General features: G+C 42.0%; 3 protein-coding genes and 1 long non-coding RNA gene across 7 annotated transcripts; 2 read left to right on the top strand and 2 right to left on the bottom strand.

Annotated features, from left to right (window-relative positions):
- The first annotated feature begins 644 nt into the window (after window positions 1–644).
- On the top strand, window positions 645–6,184 carry rcn3 (reticulocalbin 3, EF-hand calcium binding domain). 3 transcript variants are annotated; one of them, XM_076144074.1, is made up of 8 exons: window positions 645–711; window positions 1,027–1,243; window positions 1,970–2,163; window positions 2,270–2,442; window positions 2,605–2,665; window positions 2,754–2,845; window positions 3,076–3,183; window positions 5,893–6,184. In XM_076144074.1, exons 2-8 carry the CDS (start codon window positions 1,032–1,034, stop codon window positions 5,998–6,000), a joined length of 948 nt encoding a protein of 315 aa, XP_076000189.1. In that variant the 5' UTR covers window positions 645–711; window positions 1,027–1,031; the 3' UTR covers window positions 6,001–6,184. The 3 variants fall into 3 exon arrangements, with proteins under 3 accessions (XP_076000189.1, XP_076000190.1, XP_076000191.1); XM_076144075.1 differs by lacking the exon at window positions 5,893–6,184 and adding an exon at window positions 3,512–4,087; XM_076144076.1 differs by having other exon boundaries at window positions 654–711; window positions 1,023–1,243.
- On the bottom strand, window positions 6,181–9,257 carry nosip (nitric oxide synthase interacting protein). 2 transcript variants are annotated; one of them, XM_076144077.1, is made up of 10 exons: window positions 9,153–9,257; window positions 8,950–9,050; window positions 8,336–8,441; window positions 8,157–8,238; window positions 7,849–7,984; window positions 7,613–7,743; window positions 7,216–7,332; window positions 6,828–6,898; window positions 6,633–6,741; window positions 6,181–6,521 (listed from the first exon to the last, which is right to left on the bottom strand). In XM_076144077.1, exons 2-10 carry the CDS (start codon window positions 9,017–9,019, stop codon window positions 6,450–6,452), a joined length of 894 nt encoding a protein of 297 aa, XP_076000192.1. In that variant the 5' UTR covers window positions 9,020–9,050; window positions 9,153–9,257; the 3' UTR covers window positions 6,181–6,449. The 2 variants fall into 2 exon arrangements, with proteins under 2 accessions (XP_076000192.1, XP_076000193.1); XM_076144078.1 differs by having other exon boundaries at window positions 8,950–9,064; window positions 9,153–9,248.
- A 2,596-nt stretch (window positions 9,258–11,853) lies between these two features.
- Window positions 11,854–13,377, top strand: LOC142993467 (uncharacterized). Its single transcript, XR_012961120.1, has 2 exons — window positions 11,854–11,954; window positions 12,641–13,377. It is a non-coding gene; the product is annotated as an uncharacterized LOC142993467 (long non-coding RNA).
- hao1 (hydroxyacid oxidase (glycolate oxidase) 1) lies at window positions 12,776–16,584 on the bottom strand. The gene is made up of 8 exons (XM_076144215.1): window positions 16,368–16,584; window positions 15,597–15,748; window positions 15,127–15,397; window positions 14,838–15,010; window positions 14,560–14,651; window positions 14,200–14,358; window positions 13,295–13,364; window positions 12,776–13,054 (listed from the first exon to the last, which is right to left on the bottom strand). Exons 1-8 carry the CDS (start codon window positions 16,502–16,504, stop codon window positions 12,987–12,989), a joined length of 1,122 nt encoding a protein of 373 aa, XP_076000330.1. The 5' UTR covers window positions 16,505–16,584; the 3' UTR covers window positions 12,776–12,986.
- Between the last annotated feature and the right edge of the window lie 784 nt (window positions 16,585–17,368).

The raw sequence follows: 17,368 nt of genomic DNA, 5'->3' as shown, positions 1-17,368 counted from the left end.
CTTCCCTTATCTCTGTATATGAAAAAGGACAATCTCAAATATGTCCCGTAAGTGTTTGCTCATTGTCATGTCAAATGCTTTACTTTACTCGATCCATCAGATGGCAAGTGTACAATAGCACCTCACATCTAGCTTCAGGGAATAACTCTTTTAAATGTTCTGCTCTGCTCTGCTCTGACTTGAGCTGAATTGCCTAAATGGCGGTTGATAATTACTAATTGATAATTACACAATTCATGTACAATAATGATTTGCGTTGTAAGTTTAGCAATGTAATTTCACCCATAGCCTCTAGGTGACAGTAATGTCTTCTTGGTTTTTATATTTCCTGGTCCCTCCCTTAGTGAGGAAGAACATCAACAGTGCACTCATCTTTTGCCATGTGGCCACCATAGGAATAGCAATCGGAGTAATTTGAATATGAAATGAATTCTACTTGAAATGCAATTTACTCCGAAGTTCTGTCGCTGTCTGAAACATCCACACACGCGCGGCGCGTTCGCGTGACAACGTGGCGCTTCACAGCCAATGAAAAGAGGGCCAGCGCCCCTTTCCTACCATGGCACTTTTCATTGGGTAGAAACCTGAAGCGGGTGTTTGTGATTGGCTGTGTGAGGAAAAGACCCGCCTCCTTGACAGTCTTATTAAAGTTACGAGTGCCAACGCGGACCGTCCGTCCATCACACCCACTAGAGGAGCGACACTTAACCAGTGAGTAAATGATTGTTTTACAAATCTCCCCCCATTATAGTCGGAAATAATTGCTCCGTTTTCGTTTGTTTGTTTTTAAACCATAAATCCACAGTACTAAAGTACTCCTTAGATTGTTCTGAACCTGATGTTTTACTTTTGTCTTGACTGAAATTCCACTGAGGTTCTACTAAAATTCTAAGTTCTGCTAGAATTCGACTGAGGTTCTGCAAATCTCCTACCTGTTCCTCTGACATCCTTCTTGTTTTTATCATTTTCTCATCCATGCTTTTCATACTTCAGTCGTATTTTCTGTCTTCCCTCTCTCTGAGACAGTCAGGATGCTGCTGAGATTGCTGCCATCTTTCTTCCTGGTTGCCATTGCCCTTGCGGTACCAGCTAAGGAGAAGAGAGTCCATCACCATAGTGACCTGAGCGACCATGCCCATGACGACACCCATGGTTACCAGTATGACCACGAGGCCTTCCTGGGCAAAGAGGAGGCCAAGACGTTTGACCAGCTGACCACCGAGGAGAGCAAAGACAGACTGGCGTAGGTTCTGCAGCCCAGAGAGACTGTGGTTCTTGTCTTCCTGTTCTAATCAAAATAAGGTGAAAAGGGGCATTAGCAAAATTGTTTTACATGGATATTGTCCATAAGAGAGACACATCCATTTGAGTAAGGACAGGAACTATTTCCCTTCCTACAACTTTCAACTTCCCAGTGATACAGCACCACTGAGTAGACAGGGTGGGGTTTGGGTTGTAGTGCTTATTTCTGGACCCTAAATCATCTGTATCTGTTTCTGGTGATAATTAAGATTTTAGAAACATATTTGATCAAACCAGCACCAGGTCAAAGCTCAAACTAATCTCTAGGTTACTGTGCATTCGCTGTAACACCAGTTAAATTGATTTCGGCTTAAAATACAAAATCAAATGGAAATCGACTAAAAAAAACACAAATCAAGTTTAAATGATTTGCGGAATAAAACGACTTTGACTTTAAAATGTAACACAAAATGGTGGTTATCTGTTTTTGCAAATAAACGCTTCACTTGCTGGAGGCTGACCAAGGCTTTGAACAAGTTCAGCATCGGATTCGACCTTTAGACTATCACCTTTTCCCAAAGCTGTGGGCGTGTGTCAGGAGCTGTCTACTGTCTGTCCACAGACGTCACATCTCTGTTCCTTTTGGTACCAAAAATAACGGAACATGAGAATAGAATAGAAGTTTCTTGAGATTTTTGTTCCCTAATGACGTGTACCCCCCCTACAGGAAGATTGTTGACCGCATTGACACTGATAAGGACGGCTTCGTCAGCCACGGCGAGCTGCACCACTGGATCAAACACAGACAGAGGAGGTACATCGAGGAGAACGTCAACAAGCACTGGAAGGACTACGACAACAACGGAGATGGCAAGATCGGCTGGGAAGAGTACAAGAACACCACCTACGGCTTCTACCTGGGTAAGGCCCGGTGTTAGTGACAGACTAAAATACTTTAACTTGAAGAAATGTTTGTCATGTAAATATAAGAAGCAGTTTACGTAACAATTACTTCACATCTTTCCAGATGAAGAATTTGATGATGTGGAGGATAAGGCCACATATAAGTCCATGCTTACCCGAGATGAAAGACGCTTCAGGGTGGCTGACCGCGACAGAGATGGTATCGCCACACGTGAGGAGTTCACTGCCTTCCTGCACCCTGAGGAGTTCGATCACATGAGAGATGTGGTTGTACAGGTATGAGCCACTGTCCGACTACCATGGACCATTTCAGTATTGGGTGCCAAAGCTGTTCTATAGGACTAGATGTTCCCTACATCAATGCAACTATGACTTGTAATTTGTTTTAGTGCACGGTATTTGTAGCTCTATCACATCTAAATTAGTTTTCTCCATCAGGAAACAATGGAAGACATTGACAAGAGCGGAGATGGGAAGGTCAGCATAGATGAATACATTGGTAGGTGACTTGTATTGTCTCCATAAGCAGATCCAGCACTCTTAACAGGATGTTATCTCCAAAAATACTTGACACTGCTGCTCCACAGGGGACATGTACACATCAGAGAACGGGGAGAACGAGCCGGACTGGGTCCAGACCGAGAGGAAACACTTTGCGGAGATCAGAGATACCAACAAGGTAAATCATGAGAGTGATGTAATGGCCGGTACACACAAAAGCATGATGAGTAATATTAAGCACAAATCATGAAAATGTATCGTCAGTGGGTGATTAACATGGAATTAAACCCAGACAGGGCGATTAGGGGAGTGAGGTTCAGCTCTCAACAAAGCCGTCACATGATATCTCCATTATGAGAAATTCCATCTGTCAGTGTCTTAGTGGCTCACCAGTTTGTTGTTTTGCAGGATGGCTACCTGGATGCTGGTGAGGTCATCCAGTGGATCCTACCTACAGAGGTTGACCACGCTGACAATGAAGCCAAACACTTGATCCATGAGACTGATACTAACAAGGTAGACGTCCTACTGCCAAATCACAGAGCCTCACATACAGGAGGATATTAGGAGGTTTCAGATCTACTTCCTGCTTTTTAGTTCTTTAGGTAGATAGGTAGGATACAGATGGTGGTCAGCCGGGATAAAGGCATCTCATCACTGTTTTGTTAGAAATAATAATCAACATGTTGGAATTAATCAAAGCAATGAATAAATATAATTAATCATTAATTTTTTTCTCTTTCTCTCTTCCTCTCTCCCTCTTGTATTTCACCCTCCTCTCCTCCACCCTGTCCCCTGTCAATCAAAATACCAATGGCGGGTGAATTTGGTGATCAATCCACAGGATGCGAAAATGACCAAGAAGGAGATTCTGTCCAACTGGAACATGTTTGTGGGCAGCCAAGCCACCAATTATGGGGAAGATTTAACGAAGAGACACGATGAGCTCTGACAAGTCACTGAGTGGTCATCATGTCTGATGGAGAGTGCTGTTACATGGATTTGCCTGTGGGGGGCACTGTGGGGGATGGGAGGGACGTTCATTTCATTGAGACACCGATGCACTCATGCAGACACATACTGTGTATGTGATTCTACACATACATCCTTTTTTACTTTTTGCTAGGTTTCACGTTGTCATAGAAACATATACTGCACCATTGTTGTCTGATCCATTCTCAGCTCCTTTAGATGCTCCTAAATGAGAGGCAGGCGATTTTACAAAATTCTTTAACTAGGCCTCTGGCTCCGTTTTGGTTTTTGTTTTTTTTGATAAGTTGCAGTTTAGAGCTTTTACACTACCCAGGCTGGTATGCCTGTGAGTGAAACCCTTTCAGATCCACCGGGCAAAGGCAGAAGTTATGAACGCTACAATAAAAGCTACATTTATCACCTGGATTCCCAAATAGAACTGTGTTAGGCTATAATGATGATAAAAATATCCTCAAAAACTGTTTGTCGATTACCGCAGTAAGACATTAGACTTTGATGATTAGGAAATAGTCTATGGATGTGCACATAATAACTCAACTTAATTTGAAATATGGAAATCACTAAAAGAAATGTTTACACAATGCAGTTGTGACACATTTTTGCATGTGGATTTATAGAGGTGTTTACCTGTGGTACTGTGACGCAGCTTTGTGGAGAAAATAAAGTCATGCTGGTTTTTCTACCAACAGTGTAGTTGTTACTATTAAATGTATGGTTTTTTAACTTAAATTTCAAGTAAAATTTACTAATGAGCACATTTCAGAAATTAATCAAGATTGCTGCACAGTTGAGGTAGAGCATTAAAAACAATAGATGAACTAAAAGAGAAAAACACAATGAAGTGACAGAAAACACAATAGTGGGATGATATTGACTGAAAGTAAAAACCTCAGTGGAAGCATTGAACAGGAGATTACTGATTTCCAAATACACAGAACATGCATTTCCATGACATCTATCATCTTTTATCATCTATTGATTTTCAATGCACAAATGTCCAAACCCAAATTCCCCAAAAGTTAACAAAATGTATAAAACACATTGAATAAATAATTTGATAATAGTGGAACAGTCCTGGATGGAACTCTGTTGCATTTAAACTGTTTGTATTTTACTGAATTTTAGAGTATCAACCTGACGATGTACGGCTACACCTGGATACAGAAACCACCAGATCCACATTTTTACCCACTGATGGATCCCTCTCTAGCTCCCAAGAGAAATTGTAATTTAAAGTTCAATACCCCTCGTTTGTCTGACTCTATAATCTAGATTCTAATTATCTGATCCTGATTCGGATAAATCGGTATTTGAATTGTTAGAATTGGAATTTATAAATTTCCATTCTGTTTAGATATTGGGAACACAGGATTCATTTATCATTCATTTGGCATTGAAGGCACTCTGATTTTAAACTAAGGCTAGATTACACATTCAGACAGTAATAAATAGTAATAGGACAAGTTCCCAACATACCATAAACATGTAGTAACAGGATCAGAACATACCTGGAACTTGATTCCAGAAGGTTTCGAGAACGCTTTGCTCCCCCTAAAATATCCAAACTGGTGGCTCTGAAATCACATACATGTTAAATAGAAACAATCTGACACAATTTGCACTAATATTACATTACATTACGATCATTTGGCAGACGCTTTTATCCAAAGCGACATACATTACCACCCTTCGCAGAGGGGGGAGCAATTGAGAGTTCGGTGCCTTGCTCAGGTGCACCTCGGCAGGGGCTCAAACCGGCGACCCTCCGGTTACCAAGCGGAAGCACTACCCACTGCCATATTACAGAGGGATCAAGATTTTAGAGTAAGATATTGAACCATTGAGAATCCGATAAGCCGACCACACATTTGATCACAAGTCAGTAGTTTAACAGCCCCACAAATGGTGAAGATTATCAGCCCCCTAGTGAGCCTTGGAAGAGGTTGTGAAGCCATGTAAATAGAATAACATACAATGGGAACAGCAAACAGGGTTGTAAATGCAAACCTGAAGTTGAACCCACCATCTTCATCACAGTCCATAATGGTCCCATCATTCACTTCATACACCAGCTATTGAGTCTAACATACGACTTTAACACCTGGGTTGCTCAATTGAGGTGTATGCATTAGTTTAGAAAAGAAAAATACAAAAATGCCCCCCAAAAATTATATTTTAATGAAAGTGCAAAAATAATAACTGGCTTTCCTTCTCTCCCCTGTTCTTTGTTAGGACGGGCAACTGTCTCTGTCTGAGCTTCTGGACAAGATGGATGTCATCAAGACCAGCACCATCACTGATTATGGTAGCATGAGGGTGGATGAGCACGATGAGCTATGATCATTCACACACTGATGGCGGTAAGAATGAATGTGAAGTGCTGTCAATCACAAATGGCACCGTAGTGAATTCACACGATAGGACCCATTCAGAACAAGACACTCACTGAGGAACTTTGAATGCCAACCTGTAACTAAATAAAAACATTTGAACAGAAGAATGAATAAAAAGCAACACAACTTTCGTTCTTTCTGTTTTAATGATACTGAATCAATCCAGAACCTTTTGACAAATATGGGTTGAAAAAAAGTGAAGAAAATGTTCACAAAAAAACAAAAAATCTACAAACCACCACGTTTCCAAGCAAATCAGACTCATGATTATTTGCAAAAACACAAATAAGGTGTATATGTCAAACTAGAGCGTTTCTCTGAATTCAAACATGACATGTCCTTTAGCGAAGCACACACAGTATAACAGACCCTGTGCTCCTTAGCTCCTCCTTCCTGTCACACCTGCATCACTGGCCGAGCCTCTTTGGCGTGGAGGTCGACCCCTGAGGCAGCGAAGCCGGTTCCACCCTATATGAAAACACGAGGACCAGCAATTTAACACAGCAATCCTCAGCAGAAATGCATATGAATGTGTGACATTAAGCAGCAGAAAAGAACAAAGAAGATGAGTGCACGTACACGCTGCAGTGGTATGATATCCCTGTCGGACAGCTTGTCCCCGTGGATAGGATCCATCATGTCTATCTTGATAAGCTTCTCAACACACTCCTGGGTCACCACGGAGCCCCTGAACACAGCCGAAGCAACGGTCAGTCATTCCAAAGAACAGTAAAGAACAGTAGTTTGTGAGTGAAAGACAGACATCAAACTTACGTGGGTCGGAGAACTGCGCAGGGAACGCTGTTTCCCAGCATGTCCTTAGTTACTGCGCACACGTATCTGTCCTGGAGGGAAATGAAGGGATTCCTAATCAACACACGTGCGTGCATACTATACATGTGCACAGAGAAAAGCGGAGACACCAAACTGGTTGTGATGCGGTGCAGCAAATAATGTGAACTCTCATAGGAGATTTAAAACGCATCACTTTTTGGTGATTTGTTTGTTTTTTCAGATGCTTTGTCTGGGTGACAGGCAGACACACACCAAGCCACAGCGTGTACTGTGAATGGCTACAGAAGTGTGTCCGCTGTGACAAAACAAGGTGAAAATGTGAGCGATCAGTTTCCTTTTCACACATCTGTAGCAGGCAGGAACAGACCTGATGGGCCAGCAGGGCCACTCGGCTCAGACTGGCATCCAAGGGAGTGAAGCGTACGTCCACCAGCTCATTCATTTTGATCGGGCGTCCAGACATGGGACACAGCACTGCCTTACTCTGATGGACGGACAGAAGAAAAGAAGCAGGTCAGTCAGAGAAGCTAAACATTAATGTTGGACGGGTGGTCAAAGTGACCTGAGCACACAGGACAAACACACCGGGACAGCATGACATCAAAATGAACTGTAAATAAACGGTAATGCCATGAAACTAAAACTCTGGGGACTAGTGCCCCCAAGAGGTCTCTCTGATCATTACACACCACACTGGAACTGTTGAGGGTTTTGTTTTTAAGAGTTTGATGAGGTGATGTGCCATGACAGGATGAGACACTCACAGGTTTCTTCAGTTGTGTGGCTTTGGCCTCTGGCGTGAGACAAGGAACCCAAAAGCTGGGTAAACTCTGATTGGACGAAGCTGCAGGGGCTCCATCTGATCTGCCCTCATCACCTCCTGTGTCTGCCTGACCTGGAGGGAGACACACCTCGTTCAAATTAGACCTTTACAATATTATTACAATTACATATTCAGGATTATTTATGAAGTCTCGCTGAGATGGAGACTGACAGGTACCCAGTCTGAAGGGGTTGATGGGTTTGGACACAATGCTGTTCTCCCGGGTTTTGAACCTCTCCACCCTCTGTCTCTCCTCAGAGCTGGACTCCAACTCACTGCTGCTCTTCTGGGCTCGTTTCTGCTTCTCATATGCCTGAAAGCAACATCAAGAAATCCACATACACACTTATTCATCGATGGAACACAACTGCAAACCGGATCACAAGTCAGCTCGTAACACAGCAGAGCCTTCGACATATAGGGAGTCGTGTGTACGGGCAGGAACTGATTCACTGGACAGGATTAATGAGGAAATGATGTCATACCTTCATTTTCTTGGCAATTTCGGTCTTCTGGTGCAGAATGTATTCCAGAATGGCCTGTTTTTCATACAAGAATCCATCTGGCCTAGGAACAGCATAACAAGTGCACTGTGAAAACTGTGGTCGTGTGTGTGTGTGTGTGTGTGTGTGTGTGTGTGTGTATGCATGAGAGAGACACTTACGTCACCACAGGATCCTTACAGGGCTGCAGTGAGAGGCAGCAGCAGTCAAAGTCCTTGATGGCATCCTTGCCCAGTCGAATGCTCTGTGTGCCGTAACCAGAGGCAGCTGATTTGGGACGACAACCACACGTGACAACACTGTTACACACTTTACTGAAGATTACACACGATCACGCTCTGCTTCGAAACATTTGATATAGATTTATAAAACTACATGTGAAGATTTCTTGAAAGATGGATTTCTGCAATAACTATTCAGCAAGTGTGTTCTGATCTTCATCCACAGACAAACACAACTTGTTTTATTCTATATTTATTTAATAGTTGAATGATTGCCAGCCTGAGATTAGCTACCAAACCCCTTAATGCAAGTGTTTTACGACACTGAATCACCAAACCTTTGTTGATCTGCAAATAAACATAAACGCATAAACTATCTCGATGTTCACTTTTATTGACCAATGAGAAAACGATTGCTTACATGGTGACGGTAGAAATCAGAGGAAGGCTCTACACCCGTGAATAGTGTTAACAAATACATATTATGGGTTTAAGAAAGAAAATAGTGATGGTCCTAACTAACTTTACCGTAATTCTTCGATTAGTTTGCTCACCTGTGTCTTTCCTCTTCTCGTGGTAAGTGTAAACAGCTCCGGCGGTGCAGTTTTTTCCGTGACGCGTCATTTTGATTCAGTCTCTGAGGTACAAATTAAAGCTGCCACAAAAAAACTACATTGAAATAAAGTGTAAATCATTCAGAATGTTTGAACACACGTATTGGGAACAAAGGGGGAGAGTTATTCAAGACAAACGTTACCAAATCAGCTTGTTTACGCTTGGGTCAGTCACACAGCCGCCATTAAGGACGCAAACTTCCTGTTCTTCTTCTTCTTCTTCTTCTTCTCCGCAACCGAAACCCCCCACAAAAGCACACAATCCGCATGGTGCATTACTGCCATCCTCTGGACTCAGTTGGTACTGCATGTTTGTTATCGACAGTCTACTCTCGTGTTGTTACTGTTGCGAACTTTTTGGATCAACATCTGCAGGTGTAAACAAGTAAATATGGGACATATTAAGATATTTATGTCAGCAGCTTAGTTTTAAGTGCAAGCAGAGATATTTTGAGTATTAGGGCTAAATTCGGATCTTAGATTGACAAACCATTAGATAGATAGATATATTGATCTAATGGTTTGTCAATCTAAGATCAGAAAGATCCCCAAACATTGTTGATGAGTCCTCATCATCAATGTTCTTTTCTGAGTAGGTTATACATATATTAATTGCCTGTGAAGGTTAGTATAATTTTCATATGTTTATAAGTAGTCACCAACTTGGTAAATTAAAGTGTAAGTAAGTGATACACCATAGATTATTTCAATAACATCTGTTGTTAAAGTTTCTCATGCGTTTTGTAGCTTCATCAACTGACTGCAGGTTCCAATCAATATTTCTTTCCTCTTTCTTAATCGTTTCTCCCCTTCTCTCTGCATAAAAAAACAATCCCCAAAATGTCTTGGATGCTTCTTCTGTATGCTCATTGTGATGTCAAATGCTTTCTTCAATTAAAACATTCATCAAAAAAGAATCAGTCTGCCACAGGAATTAATACTTGTCTCGCTGTGGTAGGATGGATGACAGCAGCTACTTCTGAACCACTGTAAGTAAAACATTTGATACACCAATTTTAATACAATTGTAAGACTTAATTAAGACTTATTAAGACTTTTAATTAAGACTTAATTAATACTTGTCTCGCTGTGGTAGGATGGATGACAGCAGCTACTTCTGAGCCACTGGAAGTTAAAAATTTGATACACCAATTTTAATACAATTGTCTTGACTTGAAAGGACTTGGACTGCATATAGAGTGTAAAATATTCAACCTCAAGAGCACACTCTTATGCCTGCAAAGCGAATATTCAACATTTCAGTATCTCTCAAAGTAATCATCTGAAAATGTTCTTTTGTGAAAGCATCACAACATCAACACAGGCGTAGTTGGATACATCACATAAGTGGAGGATAATCTTCACCTCTATCTGTGAATCAACCCTCATTTTGCTGCTGAGAAAATGAGCGAGGGCTGCAGGGGCCACAGATCACGTTTGCTTCTAGTTCTGAACAGTATTTCCTGACTGTGGGACTGTGGATTTCCTGTTACACCCACTGCAAATTGAGCTCAAACCAATACACACACACACACACACACACACACACACACACACACACGCAAATGTAACCTAGAGGGTGCCACATTTTGTTAGTGCAGCACGATTAAAGATGGAGGAAAATCCTGCAGGGCACAATCAGAAAAGATTCCTGTCTGCTTGCATACACAAACACTGCAGACATGTGAACACACTCCCAACAATTCACTTATCATTGTCCCGGGCCTTATATGGTCATAGCCATAGCACAGCCATCACTTATCTGGTGCGTCTGTTTACGTGACTCTATCTGCCCATCAGCACCCTGCCCATCCTGCTGCCTCATGCTCCTCATCTTCCTGTCTGCTAGTCAACCTTCTGGCTGCTGTAGCACTGCATTATATCAATTAATTCAGCCATGTGTGTCCCACAGGGCTCTATTTTAGATCCACTGCGTATTCCTCCTTAACCACCAGAAACTGCATGTTTATGTAGATGAAAAAATTAAGTTTTGGACGATGTGCATCATCCAAAACGATATGTTTGCATGAAGAATCTCTAGTGGTAATTTTACATGTATCACACCATATATGTATAACAGCAGCAGAACTTAAGATGTTTGTGTCTTGAAGGCATTTCTCACCAAAGTGGCTTCTATTTGCTAGAGCAGAAACATCTTTAATGAGTGAAATATCCAATGATTAGGACTGAAAGCTAGATCCAATAAAGACACATGGAAACTCATCATACAGGCATAAAGAAGACATAACAGTGGACACAGGGAAACTCCAATATCGGGCATGCAAGCTACAGGACAAAAAATGGGGGATAACTAAAATTAATAACATAAAGCTACAGGGTAAAAAGGTGTAAAGAAAAACTACAGGACGACTTAAGTCTCAAAGCATAAGGGGGTAACTAATGCCAACTACAAGAACTAAAAAGGGAGAGCAAAGTACAGATAATGCTCAGCAAGTGATCAAATGAATGTGGTAGATGAAAACAAAACAGTAGAAAAACATGTAGCCTAAAATCTGAATCCAGAGTCGTTGTAATTTATCTTAAAATGGCCCAAACATGTTGCATATTTCATCAGGGTCACAACAGAGCAGCCTGACCTTCTCCTGACCACCAGAACCCTGTTTAGAACCATTAAATGTCTTTATCTCTGCCTCTCTCATTACCCCCAACTACACCCCTCCCCACTCCCGCTGTGGTCTCGGGGTGTTTGTTGTTGGTTTCCTGTCACAGAGGAAGTGCCTCGCCCCGCCGCTTGGCTCTCCATTGGCCCGGCTCTGATGAACAGTGATTGCTGGGGGGGAGGGGATTAGTGGCAGCAAGTAGATAGATGGGGAGAGAGACGGGGTCAGAAGGATGCAGGACCGGGCAGCAGGCTGGAAGACTCGTCAAATTAAGATGGACAAGTGTTGGAGAGATCAGTGAACAGCGTGATGTGTAAGGAGGAGGTAAGTGAACACAACTGGCATCACACACTGGAGGACTGCTGAGTGAACTGATTGGATGTATTTTGTGTCATGCAGGGAAAGGAGCCTTGTTATTTACAAAAAAACTGTATTGTAAAACTGTAAAACTCGTACACGCCTGTGTTTGTTTGTTGGTTGTTTGTTTCATTAAAATAGTTTTTTCATTCTGTTTTTAGGCCTTAGTATGATTGGTTAACATGGATGTGCATTTCGTTTTGGTCCTTTCTTGGCCTGGTCACTCCCAATCCTTGTACCAGTGTCTAGTTACCACGGAGACGCTGGACAGGTTTGGGGGGGGCTGTGCCAGGATCTAGTGGATCGCAAAATCTAAAGATATTGACACTGATTTTCACCAAACTGGTCTGCTATTATTATTATTATTATTATTATTATATAGAACAGAACTAATATACATTATTTTCTTCCCCTGGAAGCTTGTTTGATTCCATTACAGGGTTCATAATGGGGCAATAGAAAACACAGAGTTTGGGTTTCATTTTGTTTGATGTTTTTTGTTGACTTTTTAAAAATCATTTTAAAGTGTGACATATCACCTTTAACCCTTTACCAATATACACTGCTGTAAAGTTGATCGAGCTTCTGTCCATTTGTTCTAATTTGTCTATTTCCACAACAGCTGAAAAGTGATAATTTTTCTTTGCATACAGTGCAGGGTTAAGACTAAGGTCAACATTGATAAAGTTCCTTGAATGAGGATCTACTTGGAGGAAGTCGCTTTGGTAATTGTGGAGTCAGGCGGAAAGAAGCAGTAAAGATGTTCAATAAGCAATACGGCAACCATATGGCAGACGGAGGAGCTTCTTTATTGGTTGAGATGATTTTTAGATTTCACAAAGTGTTTATAATACACTTGCAATGCACTCAAATAACTTAATTAATTAATAACTCTCCACTAAAATGTATTGTCTTTTGATTCCTTTAATTTTTGACTTTTATTTCATAGACTATTATCATCCAAGAGCTTTATTGTGAAATCTGCAGCAGATTCGTCTGTCACATCCTGTTGGTAAACTCCCTCCTCCGCACCAGGGACCTGTTGATTTCTGACACAGAGCGACAACCTACACAAACCCACAAACGTACACACGTACACACACACACACACACACACACACACACACACACACACACACACACACACACACACACACACACACACACTCATATTTGCGTCATCTTACCAGTGTAATTCATCCTACAAGTTTGAGGACCACTTCAATGTACATACTTCTAATCTATTCTATAGTATGTGGTGTGTGTGTGTTTGTCTGTGTGTGTGTGTGTGTGTGTGTGTGTGTTACCTGCTAGAGCCATAGCTAGTCGCAGCTCTTCTCTTAGAAGTTCCAGCACCTCTGAGACTCCTTGTTCTCCCTGAAAGGAAAAATGGATCTTATTATTCATAACCCACTACCAGTCATCATAAATGTTGGATTCATTGTGTATCTGTATAAGGGATCGACTTATAACAATGATTAAAAAGTAAAAAAATCGAAATAGACAGAAGTAGAAGACAGCACTTAGTACTTAATTCCCATTTAAATACCAATGTGTAACGTGTTCCTTTTCTGAGTTAAGTACTTACAAACAAACAAACAAACAAACAAACAAACAAACAAACTAACTAACTAACTAACTAACTAACTAACTAACTAACTAACTAACTAACTAACTAACTAACTAACTAACTATGCAGTATCATACTATATCAGTGCCATGATAACTTGCGCTCATTACTGAAGTTTCACAGCAGTAAACCATAATTTCATTGCAAGCTGTTTTCCGGGTCAAATCCAATGAAACCCTGCATGTCAATGAGCTGCTACATATTTAAATTCCTCCTGGTGTTCAACAGTCATGTTTCATGTAATGGTTCAGAAGTTCTGCTTACTGAAGATGTAAATGGAATGTGTAAATGATGGCAGAACACATAATGATTGAAATGCTTCCTTACAATATATGGATCTATTTATGCACATGGAATATGAACAGGGATTCTTCACTTGAATAAAAATGGATTCAGTCTTCAGGTTGGTGTTTTATTTGGCCCCTGTTTCCTAATGTTAATGGATCATTTAAAAAAAGCTATATTCACCCAAAGATCCATATCTGCAACAACATTCATAGGGGTCAAAAAAAGAACAGAACCCTCTGGATGTCTCTTGGTGTCCCATGAGTCAGAGATGTAAACACATAAACAGCGTGTCACCTGACAGGCCAGGCCCCACAGCACGGGACGTCCTATGAAGACGGCTTTAGCCCCCAGAGCCAACGCCTTCAACACGTCTGTACCCCGCCGCGCTCCTCCATCCATGTAGACTTCGCAGCGACCCTGAACTGCACTCACCACCTCCTCCAACACGTCCAGCTACACATATAGACACACAAAGACACACATATAACGTACTGTGAAGTCACTATAAAGATATGAGGACGAGATGATTACCCCATCTAATAAAAGAACAGCCAAACCCTCAGAATCCACTTCACAATGAGGTTTTTGCAGTAGCTGTCCTGAATGTGATCATAGCAGTCATGTGCATTTGTTTATATTTGTTTATAAATCCACCGTGGCAGGAACCCCATCCAGCTGACGTGCTCCATGATTAGACACCAGGATTCCATCAACTCCATAGTTCACAGCTTGGACGGCATCCTCACCTGACCATGCACACACACACACACACACACACACACACACACACACACACACACACACACACACACACACAAAATAACTTATTTTATGACTGATGATTATTAATAGAATGACTTATTATAAATTATCATCATATCACACATTTACTTTTCTAAGCTGCGAGTGTCTGTGTGTGTGTGTGTGTGTACCGGTCAGTATTCCTTTCACAATCACTGGTAGATGAGTGTGTTTTTTCAACCAGGTGATGTCATCCCAGCAGAGGGTGGGATCTATTGCCTTGCTGACATAAACCGCCAATCCACTGTCGTTGCCATAGTTCCCCTCAGAGAAAGCCAGTGAAGCTGATTTGAAGTTAGGCAGACTACACACCCACACACACACACACACACACACACAATGGGAGGAGCTTAAGTGTGACGGTGAAAGAGAAAGAGGATTTGCAAACTTTTGTTGGTGTTGTGTGTTTTTTGTTCCCACCTCAAGTGTGAGGGAAGTTTGAATCGGTTGCGCACATCGTTCCATCTCCTCCCCAGGTACGGCGTATCCACAGTAACAAAGATGGCCTTATACTCCGCCTCCTCTGCTCGGCGGACCAATGACAGCGTGAGCTCTCTGTCTTTATAGATGTAAAGCTGCAGCCACAGGACGCCTCCACCACCCACTGAGGATGTCATCGCTGACATCACTTCCTCTATAGTGGAGGTGGCCCAGGAGCTCAGCATCATCCCTGTATCTGCTGCTAGGCATGCTGGGAATAAGCAGAATTTAACTAGAGAACTTTCTAACATGAAAAGAAATCTTTCAGCCAACCAAAACAAAGACAAGAAAAGTGTAATGAGAGGTTCTCAATCCTGGAGTTCCACAGCACGGAATTTTTCCCTTTATCTCCCTGACTTGGAATTGTCAGATGAATTGTTTCATGTGTGTCAGTCTGCATCTGTCTGTACCTCTGGCAGTGGCTGTCTCTCCCTCAGGGTGAGCCATCCTCTGCATTGCCGTTGCGCTCACACAGAGAGGCATGCTGAGCCTCTGTCCAAGCAGAGAAACAGACAGGTCAATGGAGGACACGTCTCTCAGCACCCGTGGAACAAGATGCCATCTACACACACACATACACAACACACACAACACACACACACACACACACACACACACACAGTATTTAGGTGGATATGTTGAGATATGACGCTTCAAATACTGCGATTACGCAACACCACAGGTTTACACAGAGAACAGCAGACAAACAAACACGCCGACTGATCAGTGTGTTGTCCAAAGTCTGAATATTATGAGAGGGATTAGTCACTTGTAAAAGATACTTCAATTATGACAAAAATGAGCACATTTATATTTTGTGCAACATTCATTCATTATCCATAGCTGCTTATCCTCAATGGGGGTTTGCTGGAGTGTATCCCTGCAAGATATTGGGCAAGAGGCAGGGTACACCCTCCCATTCACGCCTGCTGGAAGGAAGCTGGAGGCCTCGGTGGAAACTCACACAAACAGGGGGAGAACATGCAAACTCCACAGAGAAAAGGACCTGGCTGGGAATTGAACCCAGGACATTGAGCCATGTGAGGCAAGAGTGCTAGTCAGTGTGCAACATGACTACTGTAAACATATTTCAGTAAACGTATTTTCTTTGATTATGTGGAGGGCTCAAACTGCTAATGGTTTACTGGTTGGATATTGATGAGTGTGTACGCATGGTTTACCTGTTAAAGGCAGCGACATTGTCAACCAGAGTGTGTTGCTCATCAGCCCCTGACCGGTAGTAGTCATACACAGCTTTCGGAAGACTTTTCCTGGCGTCTTCTTCAAAGTCAGACACACACACTCGCTGTCCAGACATCACTAAGAATGAAAAGACACTAAACACAAAGCTGACTGAGCTGGGTTGCCTATCCGTCTCACCCCCTGCCTGTGTGTGCAGAGAGAGAGAGAGAGAGAGAGAGAGAGAGAGAGAGAGAGAGAGAGAGAGAGAGAGAGAGAGAGAGAGAGAGAGAGAGAGAGAGAGAGAGAGAGAGAGAGAGAGAGAGAGAGAGAGAGAGAGAGAGAGAGAGAGAGAGAGAGAGAGAGAGAGAGAGAGAGAGATGGTAGTTTTAGGGGTTGAACTGATCACTAACCTTTGGGACTTTACACATTTTAATGACGGCTACTTTTCTCAGGATAGTTTACTGAAGATAAAGATGATTGTGGCATTGTGGCTGTGTGAACATCTGGGTCCTCTAAATGTGTGTGTATTACTGGGTAATCTGGCTGTGTGTGAACTTTGGACATGTGCAGGTTGATGTTCAAACTGTGTGTGCCGATGCTGTTTATTCAAAGGAATGTGACAATCAGCCAAGCCAGCATTCACATCTGTCTGTCCACAAGCTCACCATTTTAATGTATGCGTAAAGTTTCATTCTTCCTACTTTATCCCATATCTACTTTTTTCCCCCATTATTATACTTCGTCTTTAGAGTGCCACCCATGATCCTCTCCACTTTTATCTTTTCATTTAGTGATTTATTCTACGTGGCCTGTTTCAATAGATTTGCTCAGTTTGACCACTTCACAAAGTTAAAACTCGTGGGTGCTACATAAATACACAAGGCCTGATATATGGAGAGCCGATATAAAGAGAACATTGCAACCTTTTTTACTTTACAACAAAGTCATAATTCTGCTCCTAAATGACTCCCTGAACCCATTCACACAATTTAACTGATAA

Source organism: Genypterus blacodes, unplaced genomic scaffold (assembly GCF_046128005.1).
Source record: "Genypterus blacodes isolate CSIRO-AG114 ecotype Tasmania unplaced genomic scaffold, CSIRO-AGI_Gbla_v1 ptg000028l_1, whole genome shotgun sequence".
NCBI lineage: Eukaryota > Metazoa > Chordata > Actinopteri > Ophidiiformes > Ophidiidae > Genypterus > Genypterus blacodes.
Note: the sequence above shows the minus strand (reverse complement) of the source record. Positions and strands in the feature narration are given on the sequence as shown.